The 16,316-nt window shown below is 45.7% G+C and overlaps 1 protein-coding gene across 1 annotated transcript in view; it reads left to right on the forward strand.

Annotated features, from left to right (window-relative positions):
* The window catches only part of TOP1 (DNA topoisomerase I), a 69,631-nt gene extending 53,810 nt beyond the window's left edge, over nucleotides 1-15,821 (forward strand). Inside the window, exons 10-21 of the mRNA XM_075438604.1 lie at nucleotides 1,556-1,677; nucleotides 2,355-2,477; nucleotides 5,095-5,282; nucleotides 5,903-6,047; nucleotides 7,124-7,267; nucleotides 8,401-8,586; nucleotides 10,181-10,249; nucleotides 10,904-11,018; nucleotides 11,729-11,856; nucleotides 12,982-13,076; nucleotides 13,858-14,007; nucleotides 14,413-15,821. Coding sequence (XP_075294719.1) covers nucleotides 1,556-1,677; nucleotides 2,355-2,477; nucleotides 5,095-5,282; nucleotides 5,903-6,047; nucleotides 7,124-7,267; nucleotides 8,401-8,586; nucleotides 10,181-10,249; nucleotides 10,904-11,018; nucleotides 11,729-11,856; nucleotides 12,982-13,076; nucleotides 13,858-14,007; nucleotides 14,413-14,515 — 1,568 coding nt within the window. The 3' untranslated portion in view covers nucleotides 14,516-15,821. The remainder of the gene's footprint in view (nucleotides 1-1,555; nucleotides 1,678-2,354; nucleotides 2,478-5,094; nucleotides 5,283-5,902; nucleotides 6,048-7,123; nucleotides 7,268-8,400; nucleotides 8,587-10,180; nucleotides 10,250-10,903; nucleotides 11,019-11,728; nucleotides 11,857-12,981; nucleotides 13,077-13,857; nucleotides 14,008-14,412) is intronic.
* The last annotated feature ends 495 nt before the right edge of the window (nucleotides 15,822-16,316 follow it).

A 16,316-nucleotide genomic window follows, 5' to 3' on the forward strand; every position in this document is an offset into this window, starting at 1 on the left:
TCTGGTTTTCAGTTTTTAAGTCGGGTAGCTAGCATTCATGTCTCTGGAATAAAACTCTCTTTTTTTTCTCTAAATATCCAGCCGTGTTACTGAGCGCTTTTTCAAACCTTTGTCAGAAGGAGGAAATTGGGTCCAATGAAATATATTCTAAAGTGATTAGATAAAGGTGACTGAGCCTTCAGCTATTTGGGAAAAATATCGGTCATTTTAGCCCTAGAACATGTTACTAACTTGATAGCCTCTTTCAAGCTAGACTTGCAGCTTGGAAAAACCGTTTCCCTTGCTGTCTCTCCCTTCCCCCATTTCCTGTTATAAGCAAACAAATGCTGTATTTTTGGCAAGAGTTGCTGTTGGTTTAATTTAATTGTGGAATATTCTCAGATCGTTGGGAGGACATTTTGCTAAGTCCTGTTTTACGAGGGTTTATAGATCTTAAGGCTTTATAGCTCACTCCCATGCTTGAATTTTGGAGATGATGCAACTTCTTAAAACATGTAGTAAATCAAAAGTGTGGTATTTTTTTTCCAAGAGCATGGAGTCAACAGTGGGGTTTCTTGTATTCACTTCTGTGCAGTAAAATGGTTGTTAAAAAATCCACAGGTGTTGACTGTCTGCCAGCCCACTGGGACTTTAAATATTTCTTGCAACTAGCTGGAGATGTGAGCTGCATGCCAAATCCTTCACTGGGATCACTGGCACCTCAGATGTCGTTGGGAATGCAGTCTGGGCCAAAAAGACGCTCGATATGAATGTTAGATGTCGAATCCACAGATTCAGTGTTGCAGCAGCCTCTTTTCCCTTCGGTTTTGAAGTCTGCCCTTGCTGCAATTTCACTTTGTACTGCAGTCTTGCAGATGAGCTGGAATGTGACCTCTCCATTCACCGAAAGCTCAGTCTTGCTTATAAATGTCTAGTTTGGAGACACAGGAGTGCATTCCTACAGCAAAGGGAGCGATTAGCAGAATCCTGACATGTTTCCCTGCGATGAAGGGGAGTTAAATATTTGGCATCGCTTTCTAGCCTATTTGTGGTGTATACATAGGAAGGGCTCTTCCTGGCTAGAAAGAGCTAAAGGCTAGAAGGGGTATTCCAAAGCAAAGTCATTCTGTGGGCAGAAGAGGCCTGCAGAGACTGTATTTCCCATATGTCTGAGTGCCAGAATATGAAATTTAATAAAATCCCTTGCCTCTTTCACTTCAAACAGCAGTATCTCCCCAGGAGCGAACGCACCACTGGAGTGTCTCAGCATAGGGTTTCCTGCAGGAGGCCTTTTCCCCTTCCTGCCTGCGTGTCTCAGACCCGTCTCATCAGACTACCATTGCTTTTTTTAATGTTTAGATTCCAGAGGAAACTTTTTTTCAAAATGTTTATGATGAAAATCAAGCAATTGTGCTTCTCTGTTTCCTTTGTCCATCCAATTTGCTGTACTAAGTAATGTTTTTAGGAAAAACTTCTTTGTGGTGAAGATAGTGTCCTTTAAGATAGTTACTATGGCCTCTTTTTGGCTTTAATTCCTGTTCACCGTTTTCTTTAAAAAGTAGACCTTTCTTTGCAGGTAAAGTCATGAAGCTGAGCACCAAAGCAGAAGAAGTTGCCACATTTTTTGCAAAAATGCTTGATCATGAGTACACTACAAAGGAGATCTTCAGGAAAAACTTTTTCAAAGATTGGAGAAAGGTATGCGTGTTGTCCTGGGCTGCAGTGGCTGCAGGCATGGCCAGTGTCTCCTCAGCACTGGGCAGTGAAAAGGGGCTACTGTTCCATGCACAGGAATGTTAGCTTGAGGTCACTAAAAGTTGCCTCAAGTCGTAGCTGTGAAGTTTCCGGTTCGTCCTGTAGTTTCACCAGGAAGGACACCATCATAAATAGCTCTATAAAGCAACAAAGTCAGACTTCTCCCAGCCAAATTTGCCTGTTACAACATGATGGGGTATAGCTGGTCTGACTGTTAGATGCCTTGCTGAAGAGCCAGCTTTGTATTCGAAAGAAACCCCTTCCAAAGATGTAAAACTCAGAACTTCACCTCAGATCAAACCTTTAGATCAGTTAAGTCCCAGGCACTGTTCGGTGTGAGAGCGCTTTGGGAGGTGCTACAGCATTGCCCGGCGCTCACAGAGAGCAGACCACTGGAAGGCCAGCGCTCCATATGTTCTGCTTCTTGTCCTTTTCTCTTTGACCTTAGCTGGAGTGAGCATGTGCAACAATTGAGAATGTGCAAGAATGGGGATTCTTGGGGATTTAATGTGAGAACCTGTATATTATTCCTGTTTAAACTGCATGGGGTAGCGTAAGCTCTGCTATGCATGAAACCTTACTATATATGAAAACTTAAAGCGCTACTTTCTTTCTGCAAGGAAATGACCCCTGAAGAGAAGAGCACTATCACCAGCCTCAACAAGTGCGACTTCACCCACATGAGCCAGTATTTCAAAGCTCAGTCGGAAGCTAGGAAACAGATGTCCAAGGAGGAGAAACAGGTACCAGAGTGAATCCTAGGAGACTTCTTGATTCTTAGTTGGCTTGTCAACACCTTTGTGTAATCATTCCTCTGCCTGCCTTACCATTTATAAGTCAGTGTTTACTAGTTCTCAGATTATTACTTTCATGTTAACTGTAGGAGTCTTTACTGTGCAGCTCAGGGAAGGCATAGCACTGTGTTTACAGTTGAATCTTCATCCTCATTTAAAATGACATTGATAGGACTAAGGCTCCTGATCCTTCTTAAGAAAGAGAATCAGAGGTGCTATGTCCATAGGGGACTTGGTCCCTGGTCAATAATGAGCAGTGGATACTCAAGGATAGATTTTCATTTTAGAAACTCCTTGGATTTGGAGGGCAAAATTGGGGATGGTGGAAGGGATGCAGCAGTGACATTAGAAATGAGATAAAAAGTCTTAAAATACTAAGTAATACAGTTTTGGGAGGCGGGGAGGAAGAACTTTATTTTCCAGTAGCATGACTACAGTGGCTTGTGGGGAGAGAATTAAATAGTTTTTAGATGACTTGAGACTTAACTGCAATGGAAGTTGAAACTTGCCCCAAGTTCTCAGTTGATCTCTTGCAATTCTACACTAGTTGTCCTTAGAATGAGGGGCCTGGTAGCTTGGAAGTACGGCCTTTAGGGTCAGAGGGGTCCCAGCAAAACAGAGAGCCTGTGTCTTACTGCTGTTTCTATTTGATGGACATGGCGGTGAGCCCTTCTCGGTTCCTGTCCGTGGTAGCTATTACAATGGAGCAGAGGTGGCTTTTTCTGTTAGTTTCTTAGCTGGCGCACTAGTGCTGTCTATGGGTCAGATGTTTTATTTCGAGCTGCAGCATTATTAATTTTCCTTCTGTGTAATTAGAGTTCAAGCGCAGAAGTATGCAGTGAAATCTCAGCACATTTTTACTTAGGAAACTGTTTTGCTTATGAAACCATTTGCTGACACAGGCTTGACATGCGGCAGACTGGAGACGTTTCTCTGCCTGCTTTCTGATGCTGAGTTCAAACACAGAAATCTGAGGGTTTTATACATAAACAACAAGATGTAAAGTCCAGTGGATGTCAAATGCTGAATATAGACTGTAAAGCAGCAGTACTGTGCTGGGGCTGCCCTTGTAGCTGTGATATATGGACAGAGGTACATGCATCTATTGTAGCAAAATTGTGTCTGTCTTCACCAGCCCTAATCTGTTTTAGTCAGATACAAGTTTTAAGTGACTTTTCGCACATTCTTTTCCTTTTTCTAGTTCGTTTGTGCTGTTTGCATTTTATGAATGCATCTCTGGACAGTCTGCTGCTGTGTGTTTTGATACAGCACTTGGCATGATGGGGATCTGGTTTTGAGTTGGGTCTTCAGCATTAGTGTGTTGCAAATCTGGATTTTTGTAAAGCCTTTGACACGGTCCCCCACAACATCCTTCTCTCTAAATTGGAGAGCCATGGATTTGATGGGTGGACCGTTCGGTGGATAAGGAATTGGTTGGATGGTCGCAGCCAAAGGGTAGTGGTCAACGGCTCAATGTCCGGATGGAGACCAGTGACGAGTGGAGTCCCTCAGGGGTCCGTACTGGGACTGGTGCTGTTCAATATATTTATCAATGACATGGACAGCGACATCAAGTGTACCCTCAGCAAGTTTGCAGATGACACCAAGCTGAGTGGTACGGTTGATACACCAGAAGGATGGGATGCCATCCAGAGGGACCTGGACAAGCTGGAGAGGTGGGCCTGTGTGAACCTCGTGAGGTTCAACAAGGCCAAGTGCAAGGTCCTACACCTGGGTCGGGGTAATCCCCGCTATCAATACAGGCTGGGGGATGAAAGGATCGAGAGCAGCCCTGCTGAGAGGGACTTGGGGGTGCTGACAGACGAAAGGCTGGACATGAGCCGGCAATGTGCGCTGGCAGCCCAGAGGGCCAGCCGTGTCCTGGGCTGCATCAGGAGAAGCGTGGCCAGCAGGTCGAGAGAGGTGATTCTGCCCCTCTACTCTGCTCTGGTGAGACCTCACCTGGAGTACTGCGTTCAGCTCTGCAGCCCTCAGCACAAGAAGGACATGGAACTGTTGGAGTGGGTCCAAAGGAGGGCTACAAAAATGATCCAAGGGCTGGAGCACCTCTCCTATGAGGACAGGCTGAGAGAGTTGGGCTTGTTCAGCCTGGAGAAGAGAAGGCTGAGAGGGGACCTGATTGCAGCCTTTCAGTACTTAAAGGGAGCCTATAGGAAAGATGGGGACAATCTTTTTAGTAGAGACAGCAGTGACAGGACGAGGGGTAATGGTTTTAAACTAAAACAGGGTAGGTTTAGGCTACATATAAGGAAGAAATTCTTTACAATGAGGGTTGTGAAACACTGGACCGGGTTGCCCAGAGAGGTGGTGGAGGCCCCATCCCTGGAAACATTCAAGACCAGGTTGGACAGAGCTCTGAGCAACCTGATCTAGTTAGCGGTGTCCCTGCTCGCTGCGGGGGGGGTTGGACTAGATGACCTCTAGGGGTCCCTTCCAACCCAAAACTTTCTATGATTCTAAATATAAAAATTCTTGAAGTGTTGGCATTTAGAGGTGTGTGTGATGCTGGGTGTATCATACCATCTTTGCTGTTGGCTTTTTCCAGAAAATCAAAGAGGAGAATGAGGAGCTATTGAAGGAGTATGGTTACTGCGTGATGGACAACCACAAGGAGAGGATTGCCAACTTTAAGATTGAACCTCCGGGTCTCTTTCGAGGTCGTGGGAACCATCCCAAAATGGGCATGTTGAAGAGACGCATCATGCCAGAAGACATCATCATTAACTGCAGCAAGTGAGCACTGGATGCTTCCCACCTTGGCTTTGCTTTCTAGATAGGATAGCTTCTTTTTTAAAATCCTGTCTAGGAATATTCAAGCATGTAGAAATACACATGCTGCTTATCTTAAATGGATAAGTAACCGAGTCATACAAGCAAAGACTGAACAAGGCTATCATGGGTTTAATGTAGAACTTTGTCAACATTCTTTCTTCCTCATGCCTGTGGCCTACATCTGCCTAAACAGTCTTTCCTGCCAGTATTTCCGGAAATTCGTTTTCTTCTAGCTAGGTTGACCTACTTTGTGTTCCTTGGTGTCAAAGGCTAAGGTTTGGTGGGCTTCTCTTCAGTCTTGTCCTGATAAGTGCCCACACTGTTGCGGTGTCAGCAAATCAAAGCTGGTCCTAGCAATGCGTGTTCCCGCCTATAGTGTGGTTCTTCAGCAGTTGATAGCAGTTACATTTCTGATCTTCAGCTGTTCGCTTTGATCCACTTGATTGCCTGCTTGTGGCAGTATGTAGTTATGTTGCCTCAGTTTCTTTCCCTGTGCTCGCTTTGTGTGATGGTATTCATTACTTTCTCTGTGTTTGATGCCGTGGAAGTCTACTTATCTGCTGTTTTGTAATTCTCTGCAGGGATTCCAAGATCCCTCCCCCTCCACCAGGGCACAAATGGAAGGAGGTCCGGCATGATAACAAGGTTACCTGGCTGGTGTCATGGACCGAGAACATCCAAGGCTCTATCAAATACATCATGTTGAACCCTAGCTCAAGAATTAAGGTGAAGATCCAGTTTAAAAAAAAAAAAAAAAATCTTATTGGTCATGTCTCCAAGAAGCAAATGTAGCTGTTGGCTAGGAGAGAGATAGGAAGTAAAGCTGTCTTGCTGTTTTATCCTACACTGTGACTGAAAAACATAGTAAAGTTCCTGTGCTTCAGTTCCCCATTGAAATGAAAGAATACAATTACTCCACAGGAGAGCAGATGAAATCTGGAACATGTGTATTGAAAAGCATCATTGTGTCATTCCTAGTAGGAATCCTTTACCCTGTGTAAACCGAAAAGGAAGCTATTTATTCAAGAACAGGCTTGCTCTGGTGGATATTTTACCTACTTTTGGCCCTAACTTCCCCTGCCTGATCACATAGTGATTTTCTAACCACAGGTTGCTAATTAGTCAGTTGTAAAATTAAAAATACGGCCAGGCTGCTGGCTGAGAAGGCTGATAAGAAGCTCATGTTTGAAGGAGAACAAACCCCGCTGTGGGAGCAAATAACCAGTCAATGGATCAGTTCCATAAAAGCAGTGATAAAACTGCTGAAAGAGAAGTAGCCTTCAGTTTTGGGGATAGGATTTAAGTTCTTCTCATGCAGTCTTTTTATAAGAGATGTTTTTCCTGGATTGGAAACAAGGGGTTTGTCTTACAAGTATAGGGAAAAATCTGTTCCTTGTGAATTCATGCCCTCTCTTTACCATGGCTTGAATATGTAATAATGAGGATAAACGGTTGATGTTGCTTTTATGTTTTATGGGTGTTTAATTACACAGCTGAAAGAACATAAGTGTGATCTGAATAAAGCAGAGGAAGCCATTTATATGTTGAGAAGCATAGAAGACATAATATCTTTTGTGTCTTTATAGTTGTTTCCGTGGAAGCGTTTAATATCATGGAAGTCTGAATTACCTACAGCTGTGTGGCAGCACAGTTTGAGACTGAGCTGTTCAGCAGCAAAATCTCAGTGCTTTTGTACAGTGACACCATTTGCCACACAGAGACTCGCAAAGCCTTGAGATGCAGATTGGAACTGGTCCTTTGCCTGCTTCCTAATGCTGACTCTATTCCAACTTTCTCTGCAGGGTGAGAAGGACTGGCAGAAGTATGAGACAGCTCGGAGGTTGAAGAAGTGCGTAGATAAAATCCGAAATCAATATCGAGAAGACTGGAAGTCCAAAGAGATGAAAGTACGGCAGAGGGCTGTGGCACTGTACTTCATTGATAAAGTAAGGCTCTTTCCCCAGCCCGCTCCTCTTACCTTCCCCATCCTGCTGGGAATACTCGCGAGCGCTGTGTGTCTGTTCCTGTGGCAGAAATGAGCCCTGTTACTAAGGTATCCTGAGACTTCCTGGTGGGCAGCCTCCCATCTCCTTTTCCTTCCCATTACCTGGAATCCAGACCAATACACTATTGTACAGAACATGGCTATTTCAGGCAGCATTGTTTTAGTTCAGGCAAAAGTCACAGCCTGGTTCCAGAATCGCCCAGTTGGATTACTGGGAAGTTTGTGTGGGCCTTTTGTCTCCAGCTGTTTCAGTTTTCCTGCTGGGAATTTCTGCTGGTTTGTCACCTCTTTAGTTTGAGGTCACAGTCGTGAGGTTTCATAATTATGCTAATTTTTTTCACCACAGCATAAAAAACTGCAGTTATATTGATGCATTTAAAGCTACTTAAAACCCGTTCCTAGGGAGCTGTTGCTTCGGTAGTGTATGATGTCTTGACCAACTAGATCTTGTTCAGAATGGTGTGAGGTAAACCAGGGAACTTTGGTTTGAGTAACTGTGGTTTCTTATGAACACTGAAGGTTTTTCTTCACAAATTAGAAATTGGTTTAGCCAGTACTGTTAAAACACATATTCTATGGAGCCAAATGTAGCCTTTTGATTATTTACATAACCCAGTGTCCTGTATGCTATTTAAAGTGTGTTAATTGAGCATGTGGTGAAGCAGTAGGATCACAGAATGTGAATAACTGAACTTTATGACTTTGTACCAGGTTGAGTTCACATGGAAATCAGTTTGATTTTTAAAAAATATCAGATGTTTTGAAATGGATTTCCATTAGTCAGAACTGCCATAGAGTTTGAGTTGCTTAATGAGCGAAAGTTGGTAAAACATCTTGCTTTAAACTTCTCTTAAAAAAAGTGATGTATTCTGGTAGATTGGTAGATACGTGGCTTTAGTATAGGGTTGTTTATAACAGATTTAAAGAGAACTTAGTTGTCTTTTTATTAGAATTTTTAAAATGTCAATTTTATGGACACTGTTGCTTCTAGGGCAGTGTTTGGAAGTTTCTAGCATCCGTACACTACTGGGATGGTTTGAAATGCTTGCTTCTCTTGTCTTGATATAAATGTAGCTTGCCCTGAGAGCTGGTAATGAAAAAGAAGAAGGAGAGACAGCTGACACGGTGGGCTGCTGCTCTCTGAGAGTAGAGCATATCAAGCTGCATCCTGAACTGGATGGCCAGGAATACGTGGTTGAGTTTGACTTCCTCGGAAAAGACTCCATCCGATACTACAACAAAGTCCCTGTTGAGAAGAGGGTAAGGCATCTCCACAAACACGTACATACACTGAATTGCAGAAAAATGTGGTCAACACCGTTTTGATGGCAGTAACAGAGTGCATTATTACTGGTCAGATACCTAGCCAGAAAATAAGTCGGTTAATGTTCTTCCCTTTTTATTGGCAGTACCATGGAAGAAAAGCCTGCTGGTGGTGTGACATAACCCAGCAGATGAGATATTTAAACATCTTGCTGCTCTCCCTTGTGGTCTCAGTGTCAAGAGTTGGCATAACATAACTGTATCAGCTATGTTAGATGGGTTTCTTGGATCTCATTCTGGTCGGCAGAGTTGGGGTTATCAGCTGTAGATGGCAAGAGTTCTAGGCCTTATTATGACAAGTAATAGCGTAAAAGGTTCTGAAATACAGTGGTGAATGGCACTGTTAGAGTAGCACTTCAACTTGGACTTCCATGATACTAGCTTTTCTGCCACAATGGTTGTGTTCGTGTTGGACCTGAGCCCTCACTGTGGTAGGTCTTGGGTGCTCCAGAGCATACAAAGTAGGTGCACTGATACTTCTGGCCTATGAACCAGAGTGTCTACCAACCAAGACTTCTTTCCTAGGCAATGTGAATTCCTTTATTTCTTTGTCATCCACCAATTTCAAATCTGCTGTGATCCGGACCTCATTCTAGAATAAATCCCCATCCAGCAGAACCTGGAGGGCACTATCCAAAAAGACTTTTAGTTTTTGTGGGTGTAACAGCTTTGTTTCTGGCCCGCAGCTCTGACGTCAGCACAGTATGTTAGATACCACATGTATAATAGTGTGGTAATCACAGTCGGCAGTAAATTTTGGCCTCTTGGGGAGCAAAATAACTGGAAAAAATCCAAACTATGGCTGCTATAGAAATGAGCATGTGATGGAATTCTTAATTGCTTATTTAAAGAAGAAAGCATTTTTCCTGTTTATTGGTGTTGGTATCTCTTGATGTGTCTCTTCTTCAGTGCTTACAATGGGGAATTTGATTATTACAGGACTAGAAAGTTTTGTATATTAGGTGTCTATAGAGGAAGAATGTGTGTTGTTGAGAAGCTGGCAACTGGGAATTTGCAGCACGCAGAGCTGGGATTTGTGGTCTCTCTGTAATCAAAGGTGCTTTGATTATTCTGCCTACTCTGGTGAGACTTGTTTGGGATGGAACTGTATGAAACATTTAATGCAGCAATGAGAAGGGATGGTTTTTGGTAGCTTTGCTCCATGGGAAATGGCTCAAGGGTCTCTTTGGCTGTAGTAGCGATGGAGACTAAGGTCGGTGGTGGCTTTGGGGTCTCTTTGTTAGGCAGCTAAGCTAGAGGAGAATCAAGTCTCTTGCAATCTTGGTCTAAAAGATGAGGATAAAAGGGCATTGAACGCTCAGGACTCCTGTTGCTGGGGAGGAATGTTCAACACAAGTGTTGTATTGAGAAGATGGGTCTTTGCCTGCTGGGAAGTAATGTCCAGCATAGTCACTGTTGCCTGAAAACAGTTTAAGTGGCTCCCTGGCAGCGTTGCTTCCTTATGTGTATTACTGCTACCCAGTGCTGTCTGATCTGTGCGCCTGAAGTTACCGTTTTTCTTTTCCTGCAGGTGTTTAAGAATCTTCAGCTGTTCATGGAGAACAAGCAGCCTGAAGATGACCTCTTTGACCGCCTAAATGTAAGCGTGTAGCTTATGGTGAAAGATAATGGTAGAGCGCCGTGAACAGGCTCACTCTGCACCAGGCAGTAACAGCTGCGCTGTTCCAGAAATGGTTTCAGTGGCAGTTTTCTTCCAGAGCTGGCCTGAGCGGCCTAAAAGCAACGAGAGTCTGTCTCAGTCTGGTGTCTGTATTGTCCTCTGTGCCTGCAGGTTCCTGAAGTGATGGGCTTTGGTCCTGGTGAGCCTGACTGGCTCTGACTTGGCGAGGTTTTTTCAGAGTTCAGGGATGATGGTTGTGTGAGGTGACTGATTTTCAGATGCCGTCCCCATCTGCACATTTGGCTTCAAGGGAGCACTGTGGTGGCTCAGGCACCTTCCCTGGGATGGGACAGGCACACTCCTACCTGTTGAGAACCAAAACCTCCACGCTGAAGAAAACTTTTTTTTTTTTTTTTGCCACTTGTGGTACTTGTTACCAATCTATTACTTGTTGGTTCTTTGTTCACTTTTCCTGTGGTTTCAGTAGTGTTGTGGCCATTCTGTTGTGGTCAGGTCTGAGTACACTAGGCCTCAGCAGTGAGCTGCATGTCTTCGTCAGCCGTGTGTCCAGAGATTTCACAAATGCTGTGGTCAGTTCTAGGGCTAACTGTCATCTCCTTTCTGCTTCCTTAGACCAGTATCTTGAATAAACACCTTCAAGACCTTATGGAGGGACTGACAGCCAAGGTATTCCGTACTTACAATGCCTCCATCACGCTACAGCAGCAGCTCAAGGAGCTCACCAATCGTAAGTCTTGTCCTTGAAACTGAGGGGAACAGATCCTATTCTGCAATACAGACCTGACTTCCTCAACTTAGCCACAAGTCTTGTATCAGTACACCACTTCCTCCTTGCAGTTCGGCCAGACCAAAAATCTGCTGCCAGACAATCTTTTGGAGCAGATGAGCTGCCCAGCACTGGGGCAGGACAGAGCTGACTCGTGAGCACACCACGGTGTGCCTGCTAGGTTATGCCTGTACTTTGCCAAATCTCTTATTTGCTTTCTGTTAATTGAAAAGTGCTATAGGTGGCAGGCAAGGCAGATGTATCTGTAACAGCCCTGTGTTTCTTGGCTGCTCGTTCACAAGCTCTGTCAAGCACTGCTAGTTTGCACTTTAACAACTTCATGAAGCGGGCACGTTGGATCTGTGAGGCCCAGCAGTGTCTTGCGCAGTATGCTCCTGCTGTCCTCTGCTCTGAGCGTGGATGTGCTTCCCCTCTGTTGAGTGGTGAACGGTGTCTTTGTTGCTATCAAATAAACCATCCCAGAAAGAGTTAGGGCCCAGGATGGATGTGGTCAGGCTCTTACAACTGTAATTAGAGTGGAGTGAGACTGGCCCATCAGAGGGGAAGGTCAGCTCTGCGGTGACTGTGAGCTTGCAGAGTCGATGGGACACTGGCTGGGGCTGCACAGCCCTGGAGAACCCACTTGTTCACCACTTTCTTGTACTTTGCAGCGGACGACAACATCCCAGCGAAGATCCTTTCCTATAACCGTGCCAACAGAGCGGTTGCCATTTTGTGTAACCACCAGCGGGCTCCGCCCAAGACCTTCGAGAAGTCTATGATGAACCTGCAGAGCAAGGTACCCCCACCCTGGCCCAGCTCTTGGGTTGTGGCACAGCTCCACGTGCTGCATCCCAGGAGTCACGTTTCCTTTCACTTGGGGTGAAACGGAAGCAGAGCCTGCTTTTCCCTGTCAGGAGTTGGTTAGTGCTGCATAGCTAGAGATGGGCCTGCTTGGAGAGGAGCAGTGAGCTGAAAGGGACACCTTTCATTATAAGTCATCTTTTACTTGTAAAGACCAAGACCAGACCCTTTTTATCTGCCCTTCATCCCATAGCTATGTGTTCTGCTGCCACTGAAACTTCAGAGCAGCAGTCTCTAGCTCTGATTGTGTCCCCTAAAGAGCCTGGAGTGGGCATTCACTCCTTTTGCATCAGTCCCAGGCCACTGTCAGTGCAGGCTGTGTACTTGGTACATTATGCCCCTCTGACTTGACCTCTTCCTTTGCAGATTGTTTCTGGTGAAGGCCATGAGGTCCAAAGGGGTTAGGTCTGTTCCTGGTCTGGCTTTAGAATAACCTTCACAATAAGGACTTTTGGTTTGCCACTGCAGTGTCCCCCGCTTCTGTAACACCTAACATGGCTGCCTTCACCCTAGATCTTAGAGCTTGGGGGATGTTTAAGGGGAATGTCTGAACAGGGGCTGCAAAATGCTAAATCTCCCTGAATCCTGAACTTACTGGAGAAGAACTGCCTGAAGCCTTAACAGCTTTCAGCCTGTAGGATTTGGGGCAAGAACTGATTCCTGCTGAGGGAACAGGGATCATCTGTCCGTTTTGCCATCAGAGTTGGTACTGGCGGGATACAGTGGAGGCAGACAAGCTGCCTGGAGGGGCTGTTGGCCAGTCCCAGGCCAAGCCAAGTCCTTCACCTGCTTGGTTGTAGCTGTGTGAGAAATTTCCAAAGACAAGGTGGTGCCAGGAGCTGAGTGGGGCCCTGTTTTCTGAGGGGAGTATTTCACCACACTAGGCTTTGCAGCAAACTGAAAGGCCAATGGCCCAGTTGTTCTGCAGAAATGGGTCTGAGAGCTGGTAGATACTGAACATGGTCACAAACTCACTCCCTGGGTCGTGTTGCCCAGAGGTGACTGCCACATTTGTCAGCAGCTTGCTCACAGTGCTGCCGTCTGGTTTTGCCTCTCGTAGATTGATGCCAAGAAGGAGCAGTTAGCTGATGCCAGGAGAGAACTGAAAAGCGCCAAAGCTGATGCCAAGGTCCGGAGGGATGAGAAGTCTAAAAAGTAAGGCTGCTGTTATCAGGCCGTGCAATGCTCCCAGTACTCTCAGCTCCAGATGGGTTTTTCACCCTGTATTCTGTTTCCCCAGCCTGTGATCTGGGGAGACTTCCTCAGGCTTTCTTGTCCCCCCTTTATTCTGTGCATGAAGAAATGGCCTTCAGGCTGAGGACCATAGAGTGGTCTGACGCTGCTAGGTCACTAGCATTAGCCTCTTCTGTGTCATCCCTCTGAGCTGAGCACCAACCAATACTCAACCACCCTGCTGCCCAGGACCAAGCAGAGCCGTCAGTCCAGTGTGCAGCATTGCCATCTTCATGGGGAGCCAGGAGTTACACAATTGCACATGCATTTTTCTGGGTTCTGCTCTGCTCCGTTGGAAGCCCACGGTGCAGACAACGTACTCGGACTCTGCGTGGGCTCTGTGGAATAGCCGCAGGGTGCTGAGTTAAGGGAGCTCTGAGAGCAGAATCACAGCATGACTATTACCGAGGGATAGGTAGGCTGGTTGTAAAGTGGGGGTAGCATCAGTACAGTTCAGGCTGTTGCTTCCAACCCTTTGAAACAAAACTGCTGCTTAAGATTTCTGCTCTGCCTCTTTGAAAATGTCAGTTCTTAATTGCATGTGCTGAGTGTTTTGTATCACCATCTGTGCTGACACAGCTGCCCTTTTGCGGCTGGTGGCGTTGCTTACCTTGAGCAGAGTCCCTTTGGGTTCCCGCAGTGCTGCCGTCTCCAGCGTAGCAGGGCATTAGGAATTAAATGCTTTGATTCTTCCCCACCCCAGGACAGTGGAGAGCAAGAAGAAAGCAGTGCAGAGGATTGAGGAGCAACTGATGAAGCTGGAGGTTCAGGCTACAGATAGGGAGGAGAATAAGCAGATCGCATTGGGCACCTCCAAACTCAACTATCTGGATCCCAGGATCTCTGTTGCTTGGTAAGCATCTGCCTGGGGTGTGCTGGAAGGAACCACCCCTTCACTTGTGTCTTGTCCCCCCAAGTTAGCAGACAAGGGCTGTGGCTGAGGGCAGTGCCCCTGTGCTGCCAGAGACGTCTGTCTCTGTGGCCCTCCCTTGTACCTTCAGATGGTTTCGGGAAGTTATGAAAGAGTCTCTTGAGGCAAATGTCACATGCCAGCCAAAGCCAGCACCACGCTGGGAGGTGATGGGTGGAAGCACCTGCAGGGTCGAACACCGGGAGGCTGGTGGTGCTCAGCTGGGTGGTGTCTGGTGACGGAGCAGAGCTCGGGAAGGTGCTGGGCGAGAGCAGGGCCATTCTGCTGCACGGGGAGGGGTTCAGTGCCTGTGCTGCGTAGGCTCTAACAGCGTCTCCTCATCTGCAGGTGTAAGAAGTGGGGAATTCCTATAGAGAAGATTTATAACAAAACCCAACGAGAGAAGTTTGCCTGGGCTATCGACATGGCAGAGGAAGACTATGAGTTTTAACTTGTTTTTAATGAGCTGAATTTCATGGCAAATAAAGGGGGAGTAGCGTGGCTTTTAGGGAGATTGATAAACTGTGAGCCTTACTTGTCCTTGGATGCTGGGGAAGGGGGAGGAAAGGGGCAAGTGAGCATCAGATAAAACAGCCAACATCTTGCAGAAAGCATAACCTGGAAATATCCTAAAGGAGCTGAGCCAGTTGTCCTATGGACAACTTATTTAAAAATGTTTCAGAGATCCAAATTCTAGCTGTCTGGTTTGTGTGGTTTTTCTCTTGAGGCAGGGCAAGTGGATGGGGGATTTGTCAACCTTCCGCCAGGCAAATTCACCATCACACTGCGAGCGTGGGAATCTTTAGCTACTGTATACAAAATCCAATTATATTGGTGCGTTTTTACAGTTAGGGTTTTGCAATAACTTCTATATTTTAATAGAAAATGGACTCCTTAATCCCTGCCCTTCCCCTCCCTCTCCCGCCCCATTTCAGAATTTAACAAATAAACAAAATTTAAGAAACCCAACGCACCTGTTACAGCTGTCACTATAGTCATGGAAATACCCAAATCTTTTTTAATTTGTCACTTGAAACAGTCGTGGCATTGGAACATGAATTGCAAATATCCACCACATTTATTCAGAGCAAAGCGTGATGGGAAATCGGCCTCCTGACTTGAGTGTTCCTTTTTTAAATGTGAATTTTTATTTCTTTTAATTATTTTAAAATATTTAAACAGGTTTTTTTTTCTCTTGATCTTAAAGATCGTGTAGATTTGGGGAGTGGGGGGGAGGAGGCCGTGTGATGGGGAGGTGCGTGTGGAATTTGAGGACAAGTGAAATTGGCAACAGATGACATTCCCGTCACCCTTTGTTCTGAACATGCTCTGTACACTTCAAGAATATCTACTTTTTAGGTTTGTCAGACTGTTTTACCTTCCCCCCCCCCCTTTTTTTCTAAGCCCTACTCCCCTCTTTTACTTGAAAGATTTTATTGTGTAAAAAGAAGTTTCACAGGTCAATAAATTTCGAGGGAAATGAGCATCGGTCCAAAAAGGAAAATATTCAAGATTTTAGGGCTTTTATTTTTTTCTTTTGTAATTGTGTAAAAAAATTTTAAAAAATTAAAAAGCAGAATTTTAATGTGAAACCTTTTTTTGCTATAATCATTAGTTTTAGAGGCATCATTAGCGTAGTGTGTGTGCGAAGACCATTTCCTGCAGCCTTTCCTCAACAAGTATCTTCTATTTTTATCATAAATTCCCTTTTAATCAACTGTAGGTTATTTAAAATAAATTCCTACAACTTAACTGAGTGTTGGTGTCTGTGTGTTCTTTCACCTCGGGCCCTGGGCCCTGAGGTCCCCTAGATCCCTAGCTTGCGGGAGAGATGGTGGGCCTGGCTCCACCTTGTTCTGCAGCCCCGTACAGCAGGCACCACCTCCATGGCGAGGTGCTCGAGCCTTTTCTCAGGCTGCACGGAGGACACTGAAGCCATGGCAGGGACCAGGTGGGTTGGGGTTGACCCAGCAGTTGTGTCTGCATCTGGGGTGAGCTGAGAGCATGTGGGTTCACCATGATGCCAGGGACCTGAAGTGAAGCGCCTGGCCACGGCAGGCTGTTGGAAGGGACAGTGCTTTCCACAGCTGCTGATGTTGCCCGGATGTTTGAGTAACTGTCACTGCTGCTTGTGTGTCGAGTCGTCGTGGCTCTGTGGTAGGTCGGTGTGGTCACGTAGCCAGACCCTCTGGGTGGAGGAGTTGGTCCTACAGCATCGCAGTGTGGGGTGTTTTGGAGCCCTGGTTATGCTC

The sequence above is a fragment of the Opisthocomus hoazin genome, chromosome 18 (genome assembly GCF_030867145.1).
Source record: "Opisthocomus hoazin isolate bOpiHoa1 chromosome 18, bOpiHoa1.hap1, whole genome shotgun sequence".
NCBI lineage: Eukaryota > Metazoa > Chordata > Aves > Opisthocomiformes > Opisthocomidae > Opisthocomus > Opisthocomus hoazin.